The sequence below is a fragment of the Neopelma chrysocephalum genome, unplaced genomic scaffold (genome assembly GCF_003984885.1).
Source record: "Neopelma chrysocephalum unplaced genomic scaffold, ASM398488v2 Primary Assembly neopelma1_24, whole genome shotgun sequence".
NCBI lineage: Eukaryota > Metazoa > Chordata > Aves > Passeriformes > Pipridae > Neopelma > Neopelma chrysocephalum.
The window spans coordinates 23,011,168-23,032,707 of NW_020897693.1; the positions used below are offsets into that span (position 1 = coordinate 23,011,168).

At 39.8% G+C, this 21,540-nt stretch overlaps 1 protein-coding gene across 12 annotated transcripts in view; it reads right to left on the reverse strand.

Annotated features, from left to right (window-relative positions):
• The window catches only part of RAD51B (RAD51 paralog B), a 439,031-nt gene that overhangs the window by 231,123 nt on the left and 186,368 nt on the right, over positions 1-21,540 (reverse strand). Inside the window, exon 10 of one of the 12 annotated variants that reach the window (XM_027708213.1) lies at positions 3,763-3,916. The exons of the other annotated variants lie outside the window; for them this stretch is intronic. Coding sequence (XP_027564014.1) covers positions 3,825-3,916 — 92 coding nt within the window. The 3' untranslated portion in view covers positions 3,763-3,824. Of the gene's footprint in view, positions 1-3,762; positions 3,917-21,540 lie in introns of those variants that run through there. 12 annotated transcript variants of the gene reach the window in all.

Sequence of the window (21,540 nt, forward strand, 5' to 3'; positions counted from 1 at the left end):
CCCCTCCTCTCATTGCTTTCTGAGTTCAGCCCTTCTGACAACCGATGTTGACCAGATGGGCCTTAGATTTTAATAGCTGTGCAAAAAGAAGAAGGGATGTCTCCTGATGTGCTTGTGCTGAACAGAAAACCCACCTCAGGCTGTAACATGCCAAGAGTTGCCCATTTGAAAAACAAAACAAAAAACCTGGATGCTTTATATTAGTGGAAGCTGCAGAGTGGTTCACACTGGAACTGTGCACGCACACAAACACACAACAGGCCTCACAGTGCAAATGAAGGGGCTTATTAGAGATGAAAGAAGGCCTCACATCACCCCTTGTAAGGGACCATTGTCTCCCTTTCTGCTACAGTGGTCTGTGAAGCTGTGGGAAACAAATGACCTCCGAGCCACAGCACTGTGTGCAATTGCAAAAGAAAAGGAAGGGGGAGAGGGTGGGGGTTCTGTGGGAGGGCCAGCATCCTCACTCTCCAGTCTTCCAACATTCCCACCATGCCATCCCAGTGCACAGCACGGAGGTGTTTCGTGTGCCTCCAGCTCCTGCTGCAGCCCAGTCAGCAACAAAACTGGAACCTCAGCGGAGACAGCAAGACATCCTTCCCCACCAGCACAAGGAATTTTCCCACCTGCCTGCCCAGCTGGTTACTCAAACTTAATGGCTGAAGGTATGCTTCAGACCTTCTGCTTTTCATTTGTATTTTTTCATACCATTAATAAGGAACAAAAAAATCGTGCTTCACTTGGAAAAAGGGTAGACAGGAACAAACAAAAGAGAAACCAACAATAAGTAAATGAAGCACTGAGGAAAAGGGACAGAAAGGATAGGTATAGCACACAAAGCAATAGGTATCTATAGCTAATGCTTATCCCATGTCCATTACTGAGTTTCTGATTATGAGAGATACTGGGAGATGCAAAGGTGAATTAAATAGCAGGCAAAGCACATGAACTCCCCATACTACTTTGAATACAAAACACCGTCATTTATCCTTCTGGTCTTCTCTTTTTTTTTTGCTTGCTCCTCATAACCTTTCTTACAGTCATTTGATCAATCTTCAGTCTTTTACACCTAAATAGAAGACCACCCTCTATTATATTCAACTCTGCTCTGAAGAACGAGACTAGTATTTTTGATCAGACTAAATTCTACCAAGACTTGAAGCTCAGCATCTTTGGGAAATCCACTGTTCAGGAATCTAAATTTCTCCTAACTCATCAACACAAAAACTGTGTTTTCCACTCAGCAGCTGATTCAAGATTTCTGCCTTGATATTTGGATATCACTATGGGAATAATCATCTCTCTGCAGTGCCTACAGTCAGACCAGGCTGCCAGGGCTAAAGAGGATGCTCCTGGCTGCACCAGGGAGAGAACTATCTCTTGGACCAAGAGAAAATAGCAGAGATATAACTATGTTCAGAACTATAGACAACATTCAACTTAGCTTTCACTGAATTTCTTCAAAACCTCTAACCATAACACCAGAAAGTTCATGCAGTAAACTACCTTCGAAATTACCATCTTCTTTACATGGTGAAGAAGAAGAGAATATTATCACTACCATGATTTCTGTATTTGAAGATTTAGGAGATGCTCACACACTTGGGTAGTGCATGGAGATAACTGAATTTGCAAGTTGGGGTTTTTTCTCAGACAACTCTAAAATACATGATATTTCTAATTAAAATGCATATAGCTGCATTACCAATAGCAACATTAATTGTAACACAATTTTTTAAAAACACTAATATACTTTTCCATGATAAATTCTCTTTGGCTATTTTGTTTAATACAACTGGAGCTGAAACCAGGCTCTTAAGCCCAGCACCACACTGTCTGACTTGCAAAGGCATTCAGGAAATACCCAGGGCTAAACAAAACTGTTCTTAATTATTTTAAGTTCATAAAACCAGTTCTGTATAAGGTTCTGAATCCCTTTTTAGCTAATAGAAATACCCCTGCAGCTGGAACCCAGACTACAGCTCTAGCCACCTCTCTCTCCAATGTCAACAAAATTTTCCGCTTCTGTCACAAGGTTTTGACAGTTCTTACAACATCAATGAATCAAGAGTTGTGGTCTCTCTAGAAAGGCTGCATTATCCCCAGTGCACATAAAAGGGAAATCAGCAGAATGACAGCTTTGGGGTTGTTATAACCCACAGGTTACACTGCAAAGTGAAAAATGGAAACAGGGAGAGAAGCGCTGCCCTTATAGCTGGTCAGGGGCTAAACACATTCAAGTCAACCAAACTTGGATTAAAAGCAGTAAAACACGTCCAGGACACAGAGTCAAGCAGCGAGGAAAGTAAAAAGCTGGAAGAGCTCTCAACAGCCCTAACTCTCACAATCCATCAGGAGAGAAGAGAATCCACAATGCAGCACAGATTTGTACTGGCATTTGTTATTTCCCAGAACATGATTATGTACTGTCCAATGTAATTGTGTTAAAAAAAAAACCCAAATCAATTTCAAACTTTGCCTAAGTCCTTCAGGAAGTTGATGGTAAAGCCATGTACAGAAGCCAGGTCTCCAGATGCCTAGTCCTGTAACTTCAGAATACTTCTGAAAAGACTTGTATGCATATGTAAACAATGTCCATACATAAAATACATGGACTGTATTTGAAAGCTTGGGAACCCAACCACAGTACAGAGGTCTGAGCCAGCATCTGAGAAATAGGAAGTTAAACTTCTATAATAAAACTTGGCTTTATATACAGCTTTCCATGTTCCCTGTTCTTGGCAAACAATAATTACACAAGTGGTTTTCACTGTCCGTTCAGAGTGAAATGAAAAACAAATCACATGAAGAAAAAGTAGTGAACTAGTATATAGGGTTGTTCACAACCTTTTGGTTTTAGTAGTCTCAGGTAAGAATTGTGTAATGTTTTCTATTTATCTTGCTGATGGTCATTTCAATAAGCACCTAAACACAACAAAGTTAATTAAAATGATTGCACAACCTATGAAACAATATTTGCTAAACACAATAGCTACACAGTGACATGTGAAAGGCAGTCCATAACCTTCAGATTAACTAATTCCAAAGAACAATAAACTAGATTAAATATAAACATTGAAACCCAGGAGACCACATCCCTGAGCACAGTTACACACTGCTTATGTACTCTGCAGGTAGAAAAGCATAAAAATCAACAAAACCAGCCTAAGGAGAATCTAAGGAGAATTCAATGCAGTGAGGCCAGCATAGGGTCCCCAATACCATGTCTTCCTCTTTCCCCAGACCAATGCAAACAAAGTCACTACAAAATGGAAAATAAGCAGTGTTGACTCATTCCGTACAGTTCTTCTTTTTACTTGTATTTTAAAGTCTCTTGAAACAAGTTAAGTTGCTTTAGTTCAGCTCTAAGACTGGTGGATCAGCTTGCATCAAAAATAATCAGGGCAGAGTGAAGGTAAGCTAAATACACACACATTTTATTCAGCATTTATTAACATCCACTCCAATTATCTTCCCATAGAAAATATTCCCAAATAGTTAGTGAGTTGTTTAAAACTCTGTCCTGCAGCAGAAGCACCAATCCGGCTCTCATTTTTGTGTGGCTTCAGAAAGCAGCTGTTTGTGTTTACAGTCACCAGCAAACCATCCAGCTTTTTAATCAAACAAGAGATGCATGGGTACCTTTGCCCATGGCTATGGGAATCAAATCACTCTGGAGAACAGACCTTATACAATAATACTAAGAGGCCCTCAGTGGATGCAGCTGACTAGAGAGGCATGCTTTTTGAGAAGTGCAAGTTTACAGATTGCAGCATTCTTCATCCTGGGTCAATATCCTGGGCTCAGTAGCAAACTTCAAACTCTCAAAAGGGCCCAGGAGTCAGTCTTCTTTCTTCTCTCTCCAAATCATGTTCTTTCTGTCTCATGTGCCTATGTCCTCTTTCTTTTTTTCTCACTGCATACTCAGAAACACAATAAAATAGTAATTCAGATCTCCTATAAAATAAGTTGGGCAATCCAGAGAGGATGATGATATTTTTTTCTAGCAATAGACTACATTTTTCCAGTATGAACAACCATGTAATAGCACTTGCTTAGAGATCAATCAGAACATGTGAGCTCCTCTCCATATTTGACCTTAGACCTTTCCCTACTGCTGGCCTGCTTGGAGCTGTTGCTGACAACTACAAAGGCATGCAACTATTAGTTTGTCACAAGACAAGACTTGTTGCTCATTTGTCTAGAAGTGACTTAAAGATTGCTACATCAATGGTGTGCCTCATAAGAATTCAGACTGAAACTTATACTGGCCAAGACTTCTGTTTCTTGCACTGGTACGTACATCAGCTATCAAGGGAGAAGCAAGTAAGTTTAAATGCTGCAGCTCTAGACTTGGAAAGGCAAAAAAGTATATCTCAGTGAGAAGCAACTGCTTAGATGTTCCTCCTCCTGATCATTGCCTAACAACAGCATACTCACCAGTTGTATTTTGAAACACAGACCTCTGAGCCACTCACTGACTTCTTTCCTTTATGGAAAGAAAAACTTAGGATACATTGCAATCTTTGCCATTCCTGTCCACAAAGCTTCCATAAGAAATGGCTATGTGATCTCTGAAAATATGATTCTACCAGGATGTTTTTTCTCTTCCGGGAAAGAAACACAGAGCTTAAAACAGCTAAGACACTAGAAAAGCCCACTAGAAGTGACACAGCAACAGGCAACTTGACTTGAAAGGAGCACAGCCTCTTCTCTTTAAGCCAGGTAACATGAGCCAGTTTGGTTAATGAAGTCTTCCTCATTCCATCAGGAATTTCAGGGCAAATTTTAAGACTTATGTCTTCAAAAAAATTTTAGATAGTCTCACAGGTGCTTCACTGAACAAAAATCTGGTGAAGGTCACAAAAGGAATGTAAACACACTTGAGCTGGTCTACAGACTGATGGAGGACATCAATCCAACAAATGAAAAAAAAAGGTATCACATGAGCAGCTGGGTGCCAGACTCAAAGATTCACTATGATTGTCCAACTAACAGGAACAGGGATTCTCCATGTTCTGTCATTGCAAGTGGTGCTGCAGATATTAAGAACCACTAAAAATTTGTTTTCCCACAAGGTTACTTCAAGTAGATCACTGCTAAAACACTCAGCAAGTGGCAAACTGGAGACACTGTGTTTTCATTTTATATGGTATCTGCTTCCTCTGGGATTCCCTAGCCAAGGTAGTGCATAATCCTTTTCAATAAAGCATCACTGTTCAGGCAATTCCCAAGACAGCAGCTAAAGGAAAAAATAATAACCCTTAGCAAAAAAATACACAAACAACGATCTACAATATAAAAGAAAATCCATTTAGATACAAACTAAACAGGAAACTGAAGTGTCCTGAGTTAAAATGAGGGGAAGCTGCAAATGAGTTCTGGGTCTCTAGAGAATAAAATAATTTAAGCCTTATGGCCACTTGCTTATGTCAGGAAAGATCTTTTTTATTCTATCTCCTCAAAACCTGAAGTCTGTGATCTCTATCAAGTGAGCATGAGGGAAGATTAATTCCCTCTTCATTAACTTTTGCCTTGGACACAAGTTCAAAATTGCACACAGCACCCTTATACGAAAAGCAGACCCTGGGTTTCATAATCTAGGTTATCCTTCCCAGGCAAATGCAGTTTATTACATGGAGGAACGCCAGAAATTAAGTGCGTAAGTTTATACAGACATACCACACTATTTGTATTGGATTGATTAAAAAAACAGCAAATGAAAACAATAACTAAAGAAAAGAATGTAGGAACAGAGTATTCTTTATTTATTTGTAATTTTGTTTTCTAAAAAGACACTTTCAAGGAGTTGAATATGTAATTATTTTCAAAACCTATAAACGAGCACTAATGAGTAAGGCAATTGGCTGAAACATTCCTTTCCAGCTGAACTTCATGTGCAACTTACATTTAACTTTAAATATCTGCCTTCCCTGAGTTTTTCAGTTCTTTACAGGAAAACACAGCAGTTGATACTGATTTCTATATTTTGTGTAATCCAACTCATAAAGGCTCAATATATAACTTAGAAAATTAAAATAACTCCACTTCTGTTGAAGTGAATGTTGTAATTCTTACTGATGTAGTATGAGGAATGCGTGATAACTCCTCCTGACCAGGCCCATTATTCAACACTGAAATTTACTGTCAAAATTGCTTTTACCCTCAAAAAAGAAGAAATTCAAAACAATATGAGGTAAATTTAATCATTCTGTAATTATAAAAGTAAAAGAAATTAACAAAAAGAAAATTGCTTAATAAAACAACACAGAAACAAATATCTTCCCACTTGAATGTTAAGTTATGCTTTCAAAATTACTAAGATGTAAATTCAAGAATTATAAAGTTAGCCCTCCTCTGAATGCTATTGAAAGGATATACTCAAAATCAGAAGGACTGAATAGGAAGTAGAGGTCTTTGGAGAATTTACAGATATTTTAATGAAAAGTTTCTGCCTCATGACATAAAGGGCTAGATAAATGCCTTCTCAGTGCAAGTGGTTTTTCCCATTGAGCAGCTGAGGAAACAGACTCATGATCACAGTTCCCAGCTAGTACTCTCCTTGTTCTGATACATGAGACATACGTGACATCATGCACGTCTTTACCTCATCAAATGCTTGTGGCCGACAGCTAGAGAAGTACCTGAACTTATGATTCCTAGTCCTCTTCATACACTTGCTCACTGTGAAACCCTGCAGCTGCCCCACTGGAGCCACACTGACTTGGTGAGCAGCTCCCTGTTTCTCCTATGGACATTAAGGTGAAGTTTGTGACAAAGTTCTCCGAGGTGAAAGGGCACCCCACAGCAAATAACATAACCAATGTGTACTAAAAATCAGCATTTACTGAAGAATCAACAGCCATATCTGGCAGACAAAAAATAGTTCCCCATTATCAGTGGTAATCACTGACTTAGCTCTATTGGAAATCAGTAGATTTCTTTTTCCTCCTCACTCTGACAAAAAAAAACTTGTCATGTACACAAAACCTTTCATATGCATAATCCTCTCCTTCTTCCTCCCTATTGTATTTCCCATACAGGATACAGGACCAGATTTTACATGCTCAACTCCAAGGTCATCTCTGTGAATGAGGCAAGCAACTTCTGACCTCTGGATAAGTTAGAATTGGAGCATCTTAAAAACAGTGCAAGCTCATAAAATGTCCATCATTATTAACCACTGTGAAGAATAGTTCATTTCTTCTAGTCCTGATTATTCATAATCAGCTAAAACTGTTGGTCAGAGAGTGAGTGAGGAGCAGGTAAAGATGAATGGGTTGATTCTTGGCTCCCAGACATACAATTCATTACGCTATTATCTGAAGCAATGAAGAAATGGTAATTCATAGCTAAAATAAGCCAAGGTTACACTGTTACATAGAACCATAGAATCAGCCAGGTTGGAAAGGACCTCTGAGATCATCAAGTCCAACCCTTGATCCACTACTGCTGAGGTTTCTAGACCATGGCACTAAAGTGCCACATCCAGTCTCACCTTAAAAACCTCCAGGGATGGAGAATGCATCACCTCCCTGGGCAGCCCATTCCAATGTCTGATTACCCTCTCTGTAAAAAATTTCTTCCTAATATCCAACCTAAACCTCCCCTGGCACAGCTTAAGACCATGCCCTCCTGCCTTACTGCTGGTTGTCTGGGAGAAGAGACCAACCCCCACCTGGCTACAACCTCCTTTCAGGGAGTTGTAGAGAGCGATGAGGTCTCCCCTGAGCCTCCTCTTCTCCAGACTAAACAACTCCAGCTCTCTCAGCATCTCCTCATAGGACTTGTATTCAAGTCCCTTCACCAGCCTGGTTGCTCTTCTCTGGATCTGCTCTAGCACCTCAATATCCTTCCTGAACTGAGGGGCCCAGAACTGGACACAGTACTCCAGGTGTGGCCTCACCAGCGCTGAGTACAGGGGAAGAATCACTTCCCTGGTCCTGCTGGCCACACTGTTCCTGATCCAGGCCAGGATGCCATTGGCCTTCTTGGCTACCTGAGCACACTGCTGGCTCATGTTCAGCTTCCTGTCAATCCAAACTCCCAGGTCCCTTTCTGCCTGGCTGCTCTCCAGCCACTCTGTCCCCAGCCTGTAGCACTGCAGGGGGTTGTTGTGACCAAAGTACAGGACCTGGCACTTGGCCTTGTTGAACCTCATCCCGTTGGAATCAGCTCAACTCTCCAGTCTATCCAGGTCCCTCTGCAGAGCCCTCCTGCCTTCCAGCTGATCGACAGTCCCCCCCCAACTTAGTGTCATCTTCAAATTTGCTGATGGTGGACTCAATCCCCCCATCTAAATCATAGATAAAGATATTAAATAGAACTGGGCCCAACACTGATCCCTGGGGAACACCACTAGTGACTGGCCACCAACTGGATGCAGCACCGTTCACCACCACTCTCTGGGCCCGGCCCTCCAGCCAGTTCCTAACCCAGCACAGAGTGCCCCTGTCCAAGCCGTGGGCTGCCAGCTTTTTCAGGAGAATGGTGTGGGAGACAGTGTCAAAGGCTTTGCTGAAGTCCAGGTAGACCACATCCACAGCCTCCCCCTCATCCACCAGGCAGGTCACCTGATCATAAAAGGAGATCAGGTTGGTCAGACAGGACCTGCCCTTCCTAAACCCGTGCTGGCTGGGTCTGATCCCCTGTCCATCCTGTAGATGCTGTGTGATTGCACCTAGGATGATCTGCTCCACAACCGACCATTCTTCTGACAAAGCATAAAAAGCAAGAAAACCTTCAGCTTAGTGATGTACTTCCAACTTTCAGTGCTAGCTGTGGCTACTCCTCAAGCGTAGTGTACAACTTGTCCCCGGCTTAGGGCTATAATTATGCAAAATAAGTTGAGGCTATGTCTAGAATTACAAAACCCACAACCCACGTTTTCTCCATGTTTTCTTGCTCTGTCCAGCAAGAGCTCCTAACCTAGAAACCTAAAATTACATTGGCTATCATCTTGAACTTCAAGACTTAAACTTCAAGAACTCAGCCTTCCTAAAGTGAAGTCAGATGCACATCAGTGATCATATAGCACAACACTGACGTTCGCTACATTATAAAATGATGCCAGTGCTGGCTACTATATGAAACTGCCCATAGTTCCTTATTCTGTTAGTATAAGCATGCAATTTGTTGGATAGATTCTGTAATCCACAGATGAAGGCAGTTGTAGGGTTTGATTTTATCCAGCATTAACAGCTCCTAATAGCCTAGTTCAGCATAGACATAACAAATGGAAATGGCTTTAAATTATCCTTCCCCTGAGATGTAATTTCATAAGAGAACAAACTCTATATGCACAAAGAGAGATTTCCAATGTAAACATGTGGTGGAAGCTAAAAACTACAGATTTAGGGCAAAGTAAGGAATTAAATTTCAAAGACACCCATTTCTTTCCAGTTCACAATATATGTATGTTCATTTCTGCTGACGTTTATGCCCTTTGTGCTCAGAAGATCATGTCTATTAAAAAAGTCACTTTTTAACTTTTTGAGACCTCAATGGGCTTTGTCTCATTTTTCCCCTTGCACAACTCTGGCTGGGATGCAGAATCTACAATTGTCATGATGGGTAAATTGTAAATAGGACCAGAGTAATTACCAGCATGTGACTGTGAGCATTTTAAATTATCTTTCACATTTTCAGAAGATGGACTGTAGAATTTTGACCAATTTATTAGCTAATTTGAAAATCTTAAACGGTGAGAAAAAAAAGGAAGAGATAATGTGTAATAACTCCAGTATGGAAGATTCTTTGGTTTTTTTCTTTCTCATGATTAATGTAATATCAGCCCTGATTTTGCATCTGATGACAAACAGAGTCAGAAAGAAAAGTGCTTTACAGAGAGAAATCCAATGCTACCGCTAGAAAAACCTGTATTTATGAATGCAATATTTTTACCCTCTTACTTCGTAGTCCTCTGACAAAAATACTTATGAAGACATTATATTGCAACCATTATTATTTGAAGGTCTGACCTCATCACCTCTCATAAAAACACAATACCAGATCTACATTCAACAGAAAACTTCCAGTCATTTTGCACAACATGGTACTGACTTACTTCAAAACTGAAGTTTAGATCCCTAAAGATTAGTTGCTTTTGTAGGTTTGTCTTTTCTGCAAAGACAGTGTTTTTAAACATTGCTAACATTCAGTGCTGAAGCAGCACCCTAAAATAATAGATTAATTATCTATTTGAAGATGATATGGTGTTTTTTTGTGATTGGACACATGGAATCTGTTACACTAGTAGAGAACAAAAATGCTTTTCATCAGATGAGGCCTACGGTTTCAGACTACTGTGTTTAAATAGAAAAAAATCCATATTTAAATACTCTCTGCAGTAAACACATTTAAGGATACAAAATTAAACAAAAAGCAGGGAGAAAAAAAAGATGAAAATGGCAAATCTGGGAAGAAGAGAGGGGTGCTTATACAAGTTAACCTTTGTATGCAAGAGTTATGCACTGTAAGGTGGCAGCAGGGCTATCATTAGCAACATTCACAATCCAACAGAGCAAAAGAGTAGCCTGCGTGTACAAAGGATTAATTCTGTTACAGTGATGAAGGTTTGGATGGCATGCAGCTTTATATGTCTTACTCTAACAGTTGTGTGCTTATGTAATAGTAGCTTTGTCGTTAGTTCTGATACTACACAGGCTAGTATACATCTGTTCTCAAACAGGCAGCAATTACAAGTATTGAGGCCATGTTACTGAGAACGCAGCTGCGTTGGGCAGGGCACGTCTCCAGGATGAAGGACCACCGCCTCTCTAAGATCCTGCTTTATGGCGAACTTGCCTCCGGCTGCCGCAAGAGAGGAGCTCCGAAGAAAAGATACAAGGACTCCCTGAAGCAACAACAGCCTCAGGCATATTGATCACCATAACTGGTCCACTCTGGCCTCTAATCGGGAGGCCTGGAGACACACCATTTATAACGCTGCTGATGCTTTTGAGAAAGCACGTAGATTCACCCTTGAGGAGAAAAGACAACGCAGAAAGAATTGAGCCTTGCAGAATATACCCTCTAAGGAGTCTTTCTGCTGTGTCTTTTGCAACCGGTCATGCCTTTCTCGTATTGGCCTTTTTAGCCACCAACGCGCTTGCAAGAAAAGTGGGTAGAGCCCTTCCCAAATCTTCGTTCGCGAAGCCTAGCGATGACACAGGCTAGTAAAAACAGACCTAATCATATTAGAGTGTTCCTTTAGAAGGTTTATTTGATTGATCTATCCTCTAATATTATTTCTCTTTTAAAAGTTCCTCCTCATACAATAAAGTAAATTATACACTGCCCTCATATCCTTTAGAATATGCGTAAGAACTCTGAAGAAAAACATAAAAGGAATGATCATTCACCCAAGTTGTCCCAAGAGCCCCAAGAGATCAATTGCAAAAGACTTCTGAGTGGTTATCAATTAATCTATCTACATGTATACACATATGCACAGGCACATACGTATCTATCTCTTCTATTATATACTAAAACAGCTTTGTGTTTATTTAGGACAGGTTGATGGAATGTGAAAGTCACAGCTGTTTCAGACACTCATCTCCTGAAGAACATGTATTCTGAAAGATAACTGCACAATTAGAATTTGATACTCCTGTCTTCTGAAGAAGCCTAGCTTGAGCAAGTATGGAAATGGGATTTAAAATGTTTTTAGACCAGCAAAAGCAGGTAAGTAAAAGGCTTTACAAATGCAAGCTGAGAGTTTCCTCTAACTTTACTAAGTAACTTCCTTTTTCCTTTTTTCTAACTCTTCAACAGCCCAGAACAAAAAAAAAAAAAAATCATATTTGGAGAAACTATCTCTATTAAGCATGTTCTCTGAAACTATATTAATGTAGCATTCTGTGGTGCACAGTTTTGTCCTCTACAACTTCACCTCCTTGACTTTCTGAAAAGATGCCTTAGGACAAGGATGATGGTGCATTTCTATATGGAATTGTTTACACATGATCAGGTATGAACAACTGTGAAATAATAATAGAACAGGACAGCACTTGCAATGAACACAATCTGTAACACAGTCAAGCTAGTAACTGAACATTTTAAACTATTTTTACAGACATTGAGGAGACTATTGCATGCACTGGAAAAGAAATTCATTTTCTGCAATTTCAGTAATAATTATGAAGATGAGCATGGAGTGCAGCAACCAAAGAGAACAGAAAGATCCATTATCCCTCAAGTTGGAACTCAGTCAAAAGGAAGTTGAAACCACCACTTCACCATGAGATACTCAGGAGAGACAGTTATTTCTGGAAGAACTGAAGTTACACAAGAGAGTTCTGACAGATAACAGGAAACCAATCGAAAAATGAGATGTTAATTCACAGTAAGACACAAGCGACAGCCTCTGTTTGCTGGCTCTCCTGCCTTCTTGCCAGATGTAGCAAGAACATGTCATTTGCAGGACAGATAACTTCTTTCTGAATGCACAAAAATCACAAAGGAAGGCCACTTTTAATCTGAATTCCATTTCCAAACATTGCAGGGCTTGGAGATGTTGGAAAAGAAGTGTTGAGAAAGAAGTACCCAGTTCCTCTCAAGTGGACAGAGAATTCCTTCATCTCTTCTCATTTGCGATCCTTCAGCTCCTCTTACTATGTAGGCTTGATCTGGTTTTTATTATGAGGTACTTATTGGGAAAAAAGGAACAACCCAAAATAACATAAGGCTTGAGAATAAGAAACATGCCCCCACAAAGGAGACATCTTCATTCACAGAACATTTTAAAGGTTACAGCATTGTAGCTAGTATTTAATTTTGATTCAGAAATTAAAAAATACTCAAGCAGAAGTTCTTACACAAGTCAGAATGTATAAACTTGTGCAGAGACATAAGCTGTGCTTTCTCAGGGTGAACTGGATGAAGCAGTTTCAAAAATTTTCTCTCCCTTTTAGTAGCTTCCTTTATGTGTCATCTCATCAATCCAAAACACATCAAATTTGGTCACCCAAAGGAAAGACAAATCCAGAGGGTCTCTCCTGTGGTTTATGCTTGCCATCTTTTGATTTAGTACTTCATTTGAAAAAATTTCACTTCTGTAAACAGTCTTAGCAAAAGTTTTTATATGAGTCATGGATTGCCAAGTGAGATCCTGAGTACTTCTTCAGCTGGCAAGGCAGGATCCAAGGCTCATTCCTGTTGCTTTAAATGGTTCCATGGTAAAAACATTCCTTGTCCTAACATGACATACTATGGGAGAACATAGGGACCCCTGGTGGCCTAGTGGTTAGGATGCGGCACTCTCACCGCTGCGACCCAGGTTCGATTCCCCGGTCCCCCGGGCAGATGGAGCTCGCTAGCCCTGTGAGGCCATCCATCCATGAGAAGGACACTCTAAACAAACCTACGTCCTGAGGACCTCACTGCCATTGTCCAAGCTTGCTTGGCCCCGGTAGATGAACCTTAGGATTAAAGGGTGGGCTCAGTTCAGCGCATGCTGTGTCTCACCTAAAAAATCCATTGCGCAGGCTGGAAAGGTAAAAGACCTTTCCCAAAATCTTCGTTCGCGAAGACTGGCCATTATTATTATGGGAGAACACACATATTTCTACTAGACTATTCCAAATTCTATCCAGAAAGTTGATCCAGAAACCAACTTAATGTTTTACTTTCAAATAACCAGAGCCAACTCCTAAATGGGGACTTCAAGGAATATGCTAATTTGTGAAAAGTATCACAACACGTTCATCTATAGGTGTAAACCAGAGTTTACCTGTTCTCAAAGAGGTTTGTGCATTTAGGCTATGTTCTTCAACTAGAAGGGCTTCCTCTAGTCCTAAAGCTCTTAATAAGCTGGGAACTTACTGTCTTTTGAGTACATACTGCCTCAGTTGCTGCCACTTCTTTACCAGTTTATGGTGTAGTTACTCTGTAGCCCACTGATAGAGCTTGGCCTAACAGGCATTTCCACAGACCACCATTCCTGTCATCAACATGTCTTCATCTAACCCATGTCCATTAGAAGCTGGATGTTACTTTACTGTGTTAAAGACTAATTCCTTCTTTTTCCCTCTGAGGATCACCTTCCAGGCTGCCAGCACAGTCCTGGTGGTTCTACGCTGCAAGTTGACAATACTAGGGCACTGGGGACTCACACATCAGCAAATATTTCAAGAGCCATGGCTACAGCAGCTATTTTCATAATCACTATTCTTATTGTCAAGCTATTTACAGTGACCACCATTTCTGCTAAGGAGAAAAATCTGATAGGGAAACCCAGACCATGCATTCTTTGTCCTCCTCCTCTTGTAACTGATCAGGCTCTTGAGACTGATAGGAGATGTTGGGACATGCTCATTATTCACAAAATGTTTACTGACGTATTTTAACATGGTTCTGTGATATGTAACGTGATGCTGACAGATGCGTTCTGCGAGATCTCTTCAGTCAGTCAGTAGTACAGACCTTCTGGTTTCACTTCTCTACAGGACTAGTTTCCCCGATCACTGAACATGCTGTTCTGTTGTTTGGGACACCATCTCTGTGTGCCAGAGTCCGCCACACAGTTGCACTGTCAAACTCCCAAGTTTGAAAATAAATGCATAAATTCATGAGGCTTAAGATGCTTTGCTCACGTATCTGAGCACTTCCCGAGGATCAAGTAACTTAAATATTATAGTTTCTTCTCTTCTCGGCTTTTCCCCCTCACTAGGATTTAGCAAAGCAGTCACATGTAGTCAATTTACAGTGTCAGCATTTAAAGACTTTTGGACACCATCACTGTTTCAAAGGTTTATTTTATTTTAACTATGCCTCTGCTTAAAAGATAACTGAACTCAGTCCTCAAAAAAGGTGACTTTTTATAACCCATTGATAGTCACATAACCAGAAAAGAATAAAATCCCACTTTACCTAAGTGGCTAATCAGGAGCTCGTTCTGTACTGGATCAGTGCTTTTCACACCAATGATCTAACTATACAGAACCAGAGAGCAAAGATAAACACATTTACTTATTGCTGCGGAAGACACTGATGGTCGCAGTACAATTCAGAAATTCCACTCAGTTAGAGGCAGGTATTATTTTGAACATATTTTTGATGTCTATAGATCACAAGTGCAAAACTTTTATGATGACACTGACAGCAATCAATTTGAATTGCTAAGAACAGTGCAGCAGTCACACCTTACCCCACATCTTCCAAATCTGACCTGTAGTTTCCATCTGAACTCTCTGCATCCAGCACACCAGTAAACACGCAGGGGTTCCTGAGCCATTTAGTGTCTCAGTGAATGTTTTTTTTGTAAATATTACTGGCCACAGCTCAAAGGAGCTTTCTATGCTTTTGATCTCCACTACAAACGCAAAGGACTGAGCAGCATGTGGCCAGGAAAAGCTGTATCCAGTGAGAGGCTATGAAAACTTCTGCCTGTAGAGTCAGTAAAAAAGAAAGGTAAGCTCTTCCACAAGAACTATGTGTACAAGAATTCTGCTTTATATATTCGGAAACTGTAATTTGCACCCATTCATCCATTCTCAAAAACCCACAAGTTCTGTGAGGGTACGTTTCAGAAGAAAGCACAGATACACAAGGCTGTTTTGTGCACCTCACCAAGCTTACATGTCACTGCATGCAGAAACTTAACATGCTATGAGTGAACAGGAATAAGTTATTCCTTAGGCATAATGCCTAAAAAAAGGAAGGAGTTCTCCATGAAAACTTATAGAAAAACTCATATAAGTATTGTTAGTGAAGCGCAGAGTTGTAAGTATGCACTTTTTTCATGCCTTAGGATGACTTCAGATCTTAATTTCTTCCACAGATGCATTTCTTTGCCAGGTTCTGACAAGGCTGTTCAGAAACCCAATGATTACACTGCAAAAAAAGTTTTATGCCTTCATCTATAAAACATATCGAATGGACTGCATTTAGCTGGCCTTTCATTTTCCAGTCTCATTTTCCATTACAGTAAAATCACGGCAGCACACAGAGCCAGCAGAGTTTTCTTTTAGTATCTACTCTAGTCTACACCCCAAGAAGCTGGGTTAAAGAGTGTTTCTATACAGATGTTCCATGTGGTCTTAAATATATCAATAACTAGCATATCAGCTTCACAGGTGAGCTGCTCCAAAGTTGTCACCCGTACTGCTAGGAAGCTATATCTTTCTAAGGCTGAAGTTTACCACTTCTTCCAGTCACTGCACACTCTTACACATTTGCCCATACAACTGAGAAGACTGAACTGCCAAATAGCAATTCCAAGCATAAGTACCTCTGTAATCTCACATTGTCACCAGACTCCTAAAGCCTTACACGGAAAAGACTTTCTACAACATGGACTGCTTTTTGTGGTCTCCCCTCGTATCTTTATACCCTCCTCAAACTCTGAGAATCAGAACTGAATACAAATTCCAGAAGAAGCTTACCAGTCCTGGGTACAGTAATAAACAGAATTCCTCCTTTCTACTTGGCAATCCTGATAAAGCATATCAGGATCCCACTAAGAGGATCTTTGCCAGAGCTGATTAGAAAGACAGCTTCTGTTGAGAAAGTTTCAACTACTTTTCAACCCCAGGATAATCTCTTTATCATGGTTTTTAAGGCTGTTATGCCGTACGCGCAAACTTCCATTCTTTCCTCTGATTTACATTGCCTTTATTTGGCTATGGTAGAACTACACAGAATGTTGGTTAATCTTTAAAAAGGAGCTAAAAACCAGACAAGAAGAGAAATGGAATAACCCATTAAGCCATGAACATGTCCCATAAAAGTTGCATGCAAGTATGCTGTAAGTCAAAAAGGGGAAAGCCTTTGGTCCTGCTGTCCATCTTGGAAATTGCCTGGGAAACCATCAATCACATTGATAGAATGGATCTGGCACCATTCCACAGAATTAAATTCACAAATGAAAATTAGTCTTCAAAAAAGTTACTAGTAGCTGTTGGTATTTAGAAGGAAAGTGCCCCTTCTTTCTAACATCCCAGCATTCTTGTATGCACTAATATTTAAAATAATTTGGACATTTGGGGTAATATGGACACCCACTTTATTAACTGTCTTTAGTCACAAGCATTTATAATTGTCTTCAGTATATATTAGAACTTGCATTTTAGGGCAACAGACTGTATCTCGAAAAAAAAAACACAGTAAAGAGGCACGTAACACATGGACTTACCCAGTCCACTGATGGTCCATCAGATATTTATCTGTAAAGCCCAAAGGCCGAAGGTAAAACTTTAAAAACTAAGTTACATTATCTTTTATTTGTTACCTTTTGCAATGTTGGTTGCCCAAGCATGTGAGTGTAAACAGGATGATACTTCCTTATCAGTGACCTGTCTCCTCCAAGACTTATTCTGAGGCCAGAAGCAGGTTCCCCAGAATCGTCACTGACTAACTTCATGGATATACCGGATTATCCTATCAGTAAGCCTGCTGGGAGAACAGTCTGGACAGAGAGCAAAAGCCTTCATTTACATACACATTCAATCTTCACTAACAAGGAAATAAACTAATATAAGTATCAAAATAGCTTGGTATAAACACACCTATGCACATAAATATATATACGTATCATACACAGGGCCTTAAGTCTAGAACCACAGGGAACCTGCTGGTGGAAACTCTTAGTAAGAGATGGTCAGAAAATCAGGTCTATCTGCCAGGTTATTGTTGCAATTTCTCCAAGCACTTTCGGCCCAAGTGCATTAAAGCTTAAAAAACTGTGGTCTATCGACTGTGGTTACTCAGAGTCTCTGACTCAGTCTTTGGCCATGGAGTGAAATACAGTTTTCACTGCTGGGTCATTAGTTTGGCCTAAGTCAAGAAACCAACATTCTCTAGGAGAAATGTTTCACCTTTAGGTCACTGGTTTACATCCAGCACAGGTCAGTAGTAGCTGAATGTTATAACCATCAGACAGTTGTTTACAGTCTGATGCAAAATTAATTTGCCAACTTACCAGTTTCACTGCATACTGCAGGAGCTACATCATCAATGACCTTCACAACAACTTTAGAAATTCAGCAAAGGACTAAATGGGAGCCTGAGCTTCCACGCTGACTGATTGGATGTGAAGTCTCCAGATAAAAGCTGAAATATAATGATAAACCAATAGAACAGCTTGTGTCAACCACTGCTTGTGTTTGACAGTCTAAGGACAAGAGGAAGGAGACTATGGTTTGCAGAGAGCTTAGCTTAGTGCCTTACAGTAACACTAAAATCTATTAAAAAGTACAGTCCTAACCACAGTTGCAAGTAGAAGGCACAATTGTTTGTGTCAATACTCTGAAAAAACCAAAATTCTTTTCATCTTGCCTATATTAGGTGCTAGGGAAATGACCATGAGGTGGAATTTAAAACACTCTTTTTAAACACACCTTGGTTACATCTGGTTAGTTACAGTAAGTTCACCACTGACGTTACACCCAGTTATTTTTTCAAGGAATGTCAACATTTGAAGGCTATAACTTACTGGCAGTTTAATGTTATCCTGGGATTAATATGAGAGGAGAGAAGTGGGCTGTGAATTACAAGGGGATGTGTACTGCAAAAGATTTGGCAGGTCAGGTCTCTCATTAGGCCAAAGTTTGGGATGTCCTAGGTCTGTATGTATGCTATTAATCACTAGCTGGGTCTTACCAACATAAGTAGTTTTTCCATTAAAAAATTCATTGCTCATTTCAAGAGGAACAGGATTACCCTATCTGCAGAATTCAGATTTTGGGGAAAAAAAACTAGTTTCTTCAAGTTCTGTTCAAAACATTCTGAAATCAGACAGAGGGCTCCAGAAGAGAAAGTATTTTTCTATTCCTGCCATCAAGCAGCACTATTCCATTTCAGAATTTAAGTATTTACTAACCTGAGTTGGCAGAAAAGATAATCTTCAAACCATCAGCACATTTAACAGCAACAAAGTACAAAGATTTATAATTAGGGAGTTAGTTATCAGGAGAATAAGATCCCTGTCTTCTGAAAGAGTCTCCAGTTAATAGATCAAGTACATATTAGAGATTCATCAAAATGTGTAACCCTGTGTATAAATTAATAAAGAGGTATAACAAATGTAGCATAACAAAGAAGAGTATATATAGAAAATTACAGTAATAAAGAAAAGTACAGAACAGACAAAAATGTAGCATCATAGGCTCCTAGAACATTTCCAGCTGGAAGGGACCTTAGGAGGTCTCTTGTCCTACCTCCTGCCCAAAGATGGACATTCAGATTCTGAAAACGATTCATGATATAGACAGGACAACTGCTTTGGGCAACCTGTAGTGTTCAGACTGTAGATGGAAAGAAAGAAAGAAAGAGGCAGTCAGAAAAATGCAGAAGAAAACATAGAAGTACCTCGAAGTGTTACTAAGGACTATCATACAAAGAAAATGGGAAGATAAGGGAAGAAAGCACAGTTCTTTTAAAAGTAAGAAAAAATGTACAGGAAAACATTTTTTCATACTTCAATTTATCCAGAAGCCTAAAGTGAAGGGTCCGATTCTTTAAGCTTTGATTTATAACATAAAACAACAACCCCAAACCATAACAAATCAGAAAACCTTTATGCCTTTCAAGCCATTTTAACATGTACTCTAGAACCTGAGTAACCCAAATCTCCAGCTTCTTTCAAACAGGTAGGCTACAGTGATCCTGCTGAGCACTGCTTAACACATTTCTGCTAAAATTCTGAGGATAAACAATGAATGACACTATTTTGTATGTTGAACTTCGTAGTTCCATCAGATAAGAAGCTGACTGTGAGCCCTCCAACTGAACACATCTACCATATGGCTGTTTTATTGTTTCCCTTTGCAAGGAATTGGGAAATGGCAGGAAAGCATGGCAGGGTCATTTTCAGTGGCTGGTGAATTAAGCGATTTGGAGAAACATCTAAAGTTTTGTTTCCCGGTCTATTTGTTCTGACAATTTCAACTGCAGAACCTGCAAGCACAAGACATGTCTAATGTCCTTGGAAACAGGGAAGAGGAAGGATACTCTATTAATATTAACTCTGTTGATATTACATGGTCAAGTGAGACAAAGATAAAAATGGACAAAAGAAATTATCACCATTTGGTTTTTTAGGTAACAGAAACAGGATGCTCAGACACTGAAGGCACAAGTCTCTGCCCTGAAAAGTTTATACTGACCACCACCAGTCAGGGCATCATATGATTCCACAACTCTCCTTTTTACTGACATGGATTGGTATGGTCTTGATGTCTTGGTTTAATCTTTGAAAGACCTGTGTGTCAATAAGAGTATGATTTCCTTGCTAATTGAAACAATATGGAATTGTCTCCCTAGAGATGGAGAGAAGACTGGAAAGGCAGCAGAAGCAGCCCATGAGACAAACAAGAGGCTTTCTTCTGAGGTTTACTATGAGGGTATGCCGTGTAATGTTTTGATCATCACTGTGCTCACTGTGCAACAGGCAGCACACAGGGGTAACATTAAAACCTATGCCTGTTCTCTTCTTAAGTTTAAGACAATAATACCAAAGGTAACAAGATCATTTTAGCATTCAAAGTAATCAGGTGATGACAGGAAGCCACATCTGAGCATCTCAACTAAGAAAACCCCACGGAGCTTCAAGTGCCCATGACGCAGTCTTTTCCAATTGAGTGTAAAATAGGACATGTCACCTCACCCAACACCCTGGACCACAATGTTTTGAAGGTAGGAAAGGAGGAAACCACACTGCAAGGAGGAAGCAACAAATGAAGTTTTAAAAAGTTTGCAGGTTTAAACCAACTTCATCATAACCAGAAACAACTATTAAATTCTGAAGCAATAACACATCATTAACAATTAAACTGCTGAAACTGGGCAGCAATCTCAAACATTTTCAATGGCATCATTGAGTGTAGGAATTGCTGACCACTGTATGGAAGGCAACCACTAGCAAGGAATTGTTTATCAGAGTGATTAGAATACGGCATGCCAATACCACAGCTACCTATTCAAAATGCAAGACAAGCACCACATAATTTCATATGGAACAAAGAAGCAGGGTCGACTGGTAAACAGTTTTACTTCTGTTTTATTCTTCACCGGTTTAGCAAAGGTAAAACCTTGTAAAACAACATTTTTGGTTGGGAGGGTGCAAGAATGATGAGAGAGAGGAAAAAAAGAAACATCCAGACAATAACCCAGATGTCATTTTGTGTAGCATGTCTCTAGTTCTGATCAAAAACCTCTGCCTTGTCTCCTTTATTGTTTTCAAGATTTTTATTTTACCAGCAAAAACATATCCCCACAGAACATGTTACTTCTGATAAAACACTTTTTTGTTTTCATGGAAGCCATAGTTGTCACAAAAATTTTCAGCACAATCAAAATAAGTACTTTAAAATGTTGAAGTCTGCTGAAAATCTAGTGTTTTACAGACACACCAAGGTCTAATCATTTCTTTATTTGTTTAAAATGCATTTGATTAAAAATGGCACTACACCAAAGTGTAGGTGACTTTCTACCATCTTAGAAAGAACAATCACCAAATCCTGGGCTGAAGCTATAATAAACTCAAAATTGACCTATATTGCATGGGCAGAGCTACCCTACCCTATTCCATGTGACTTCAAC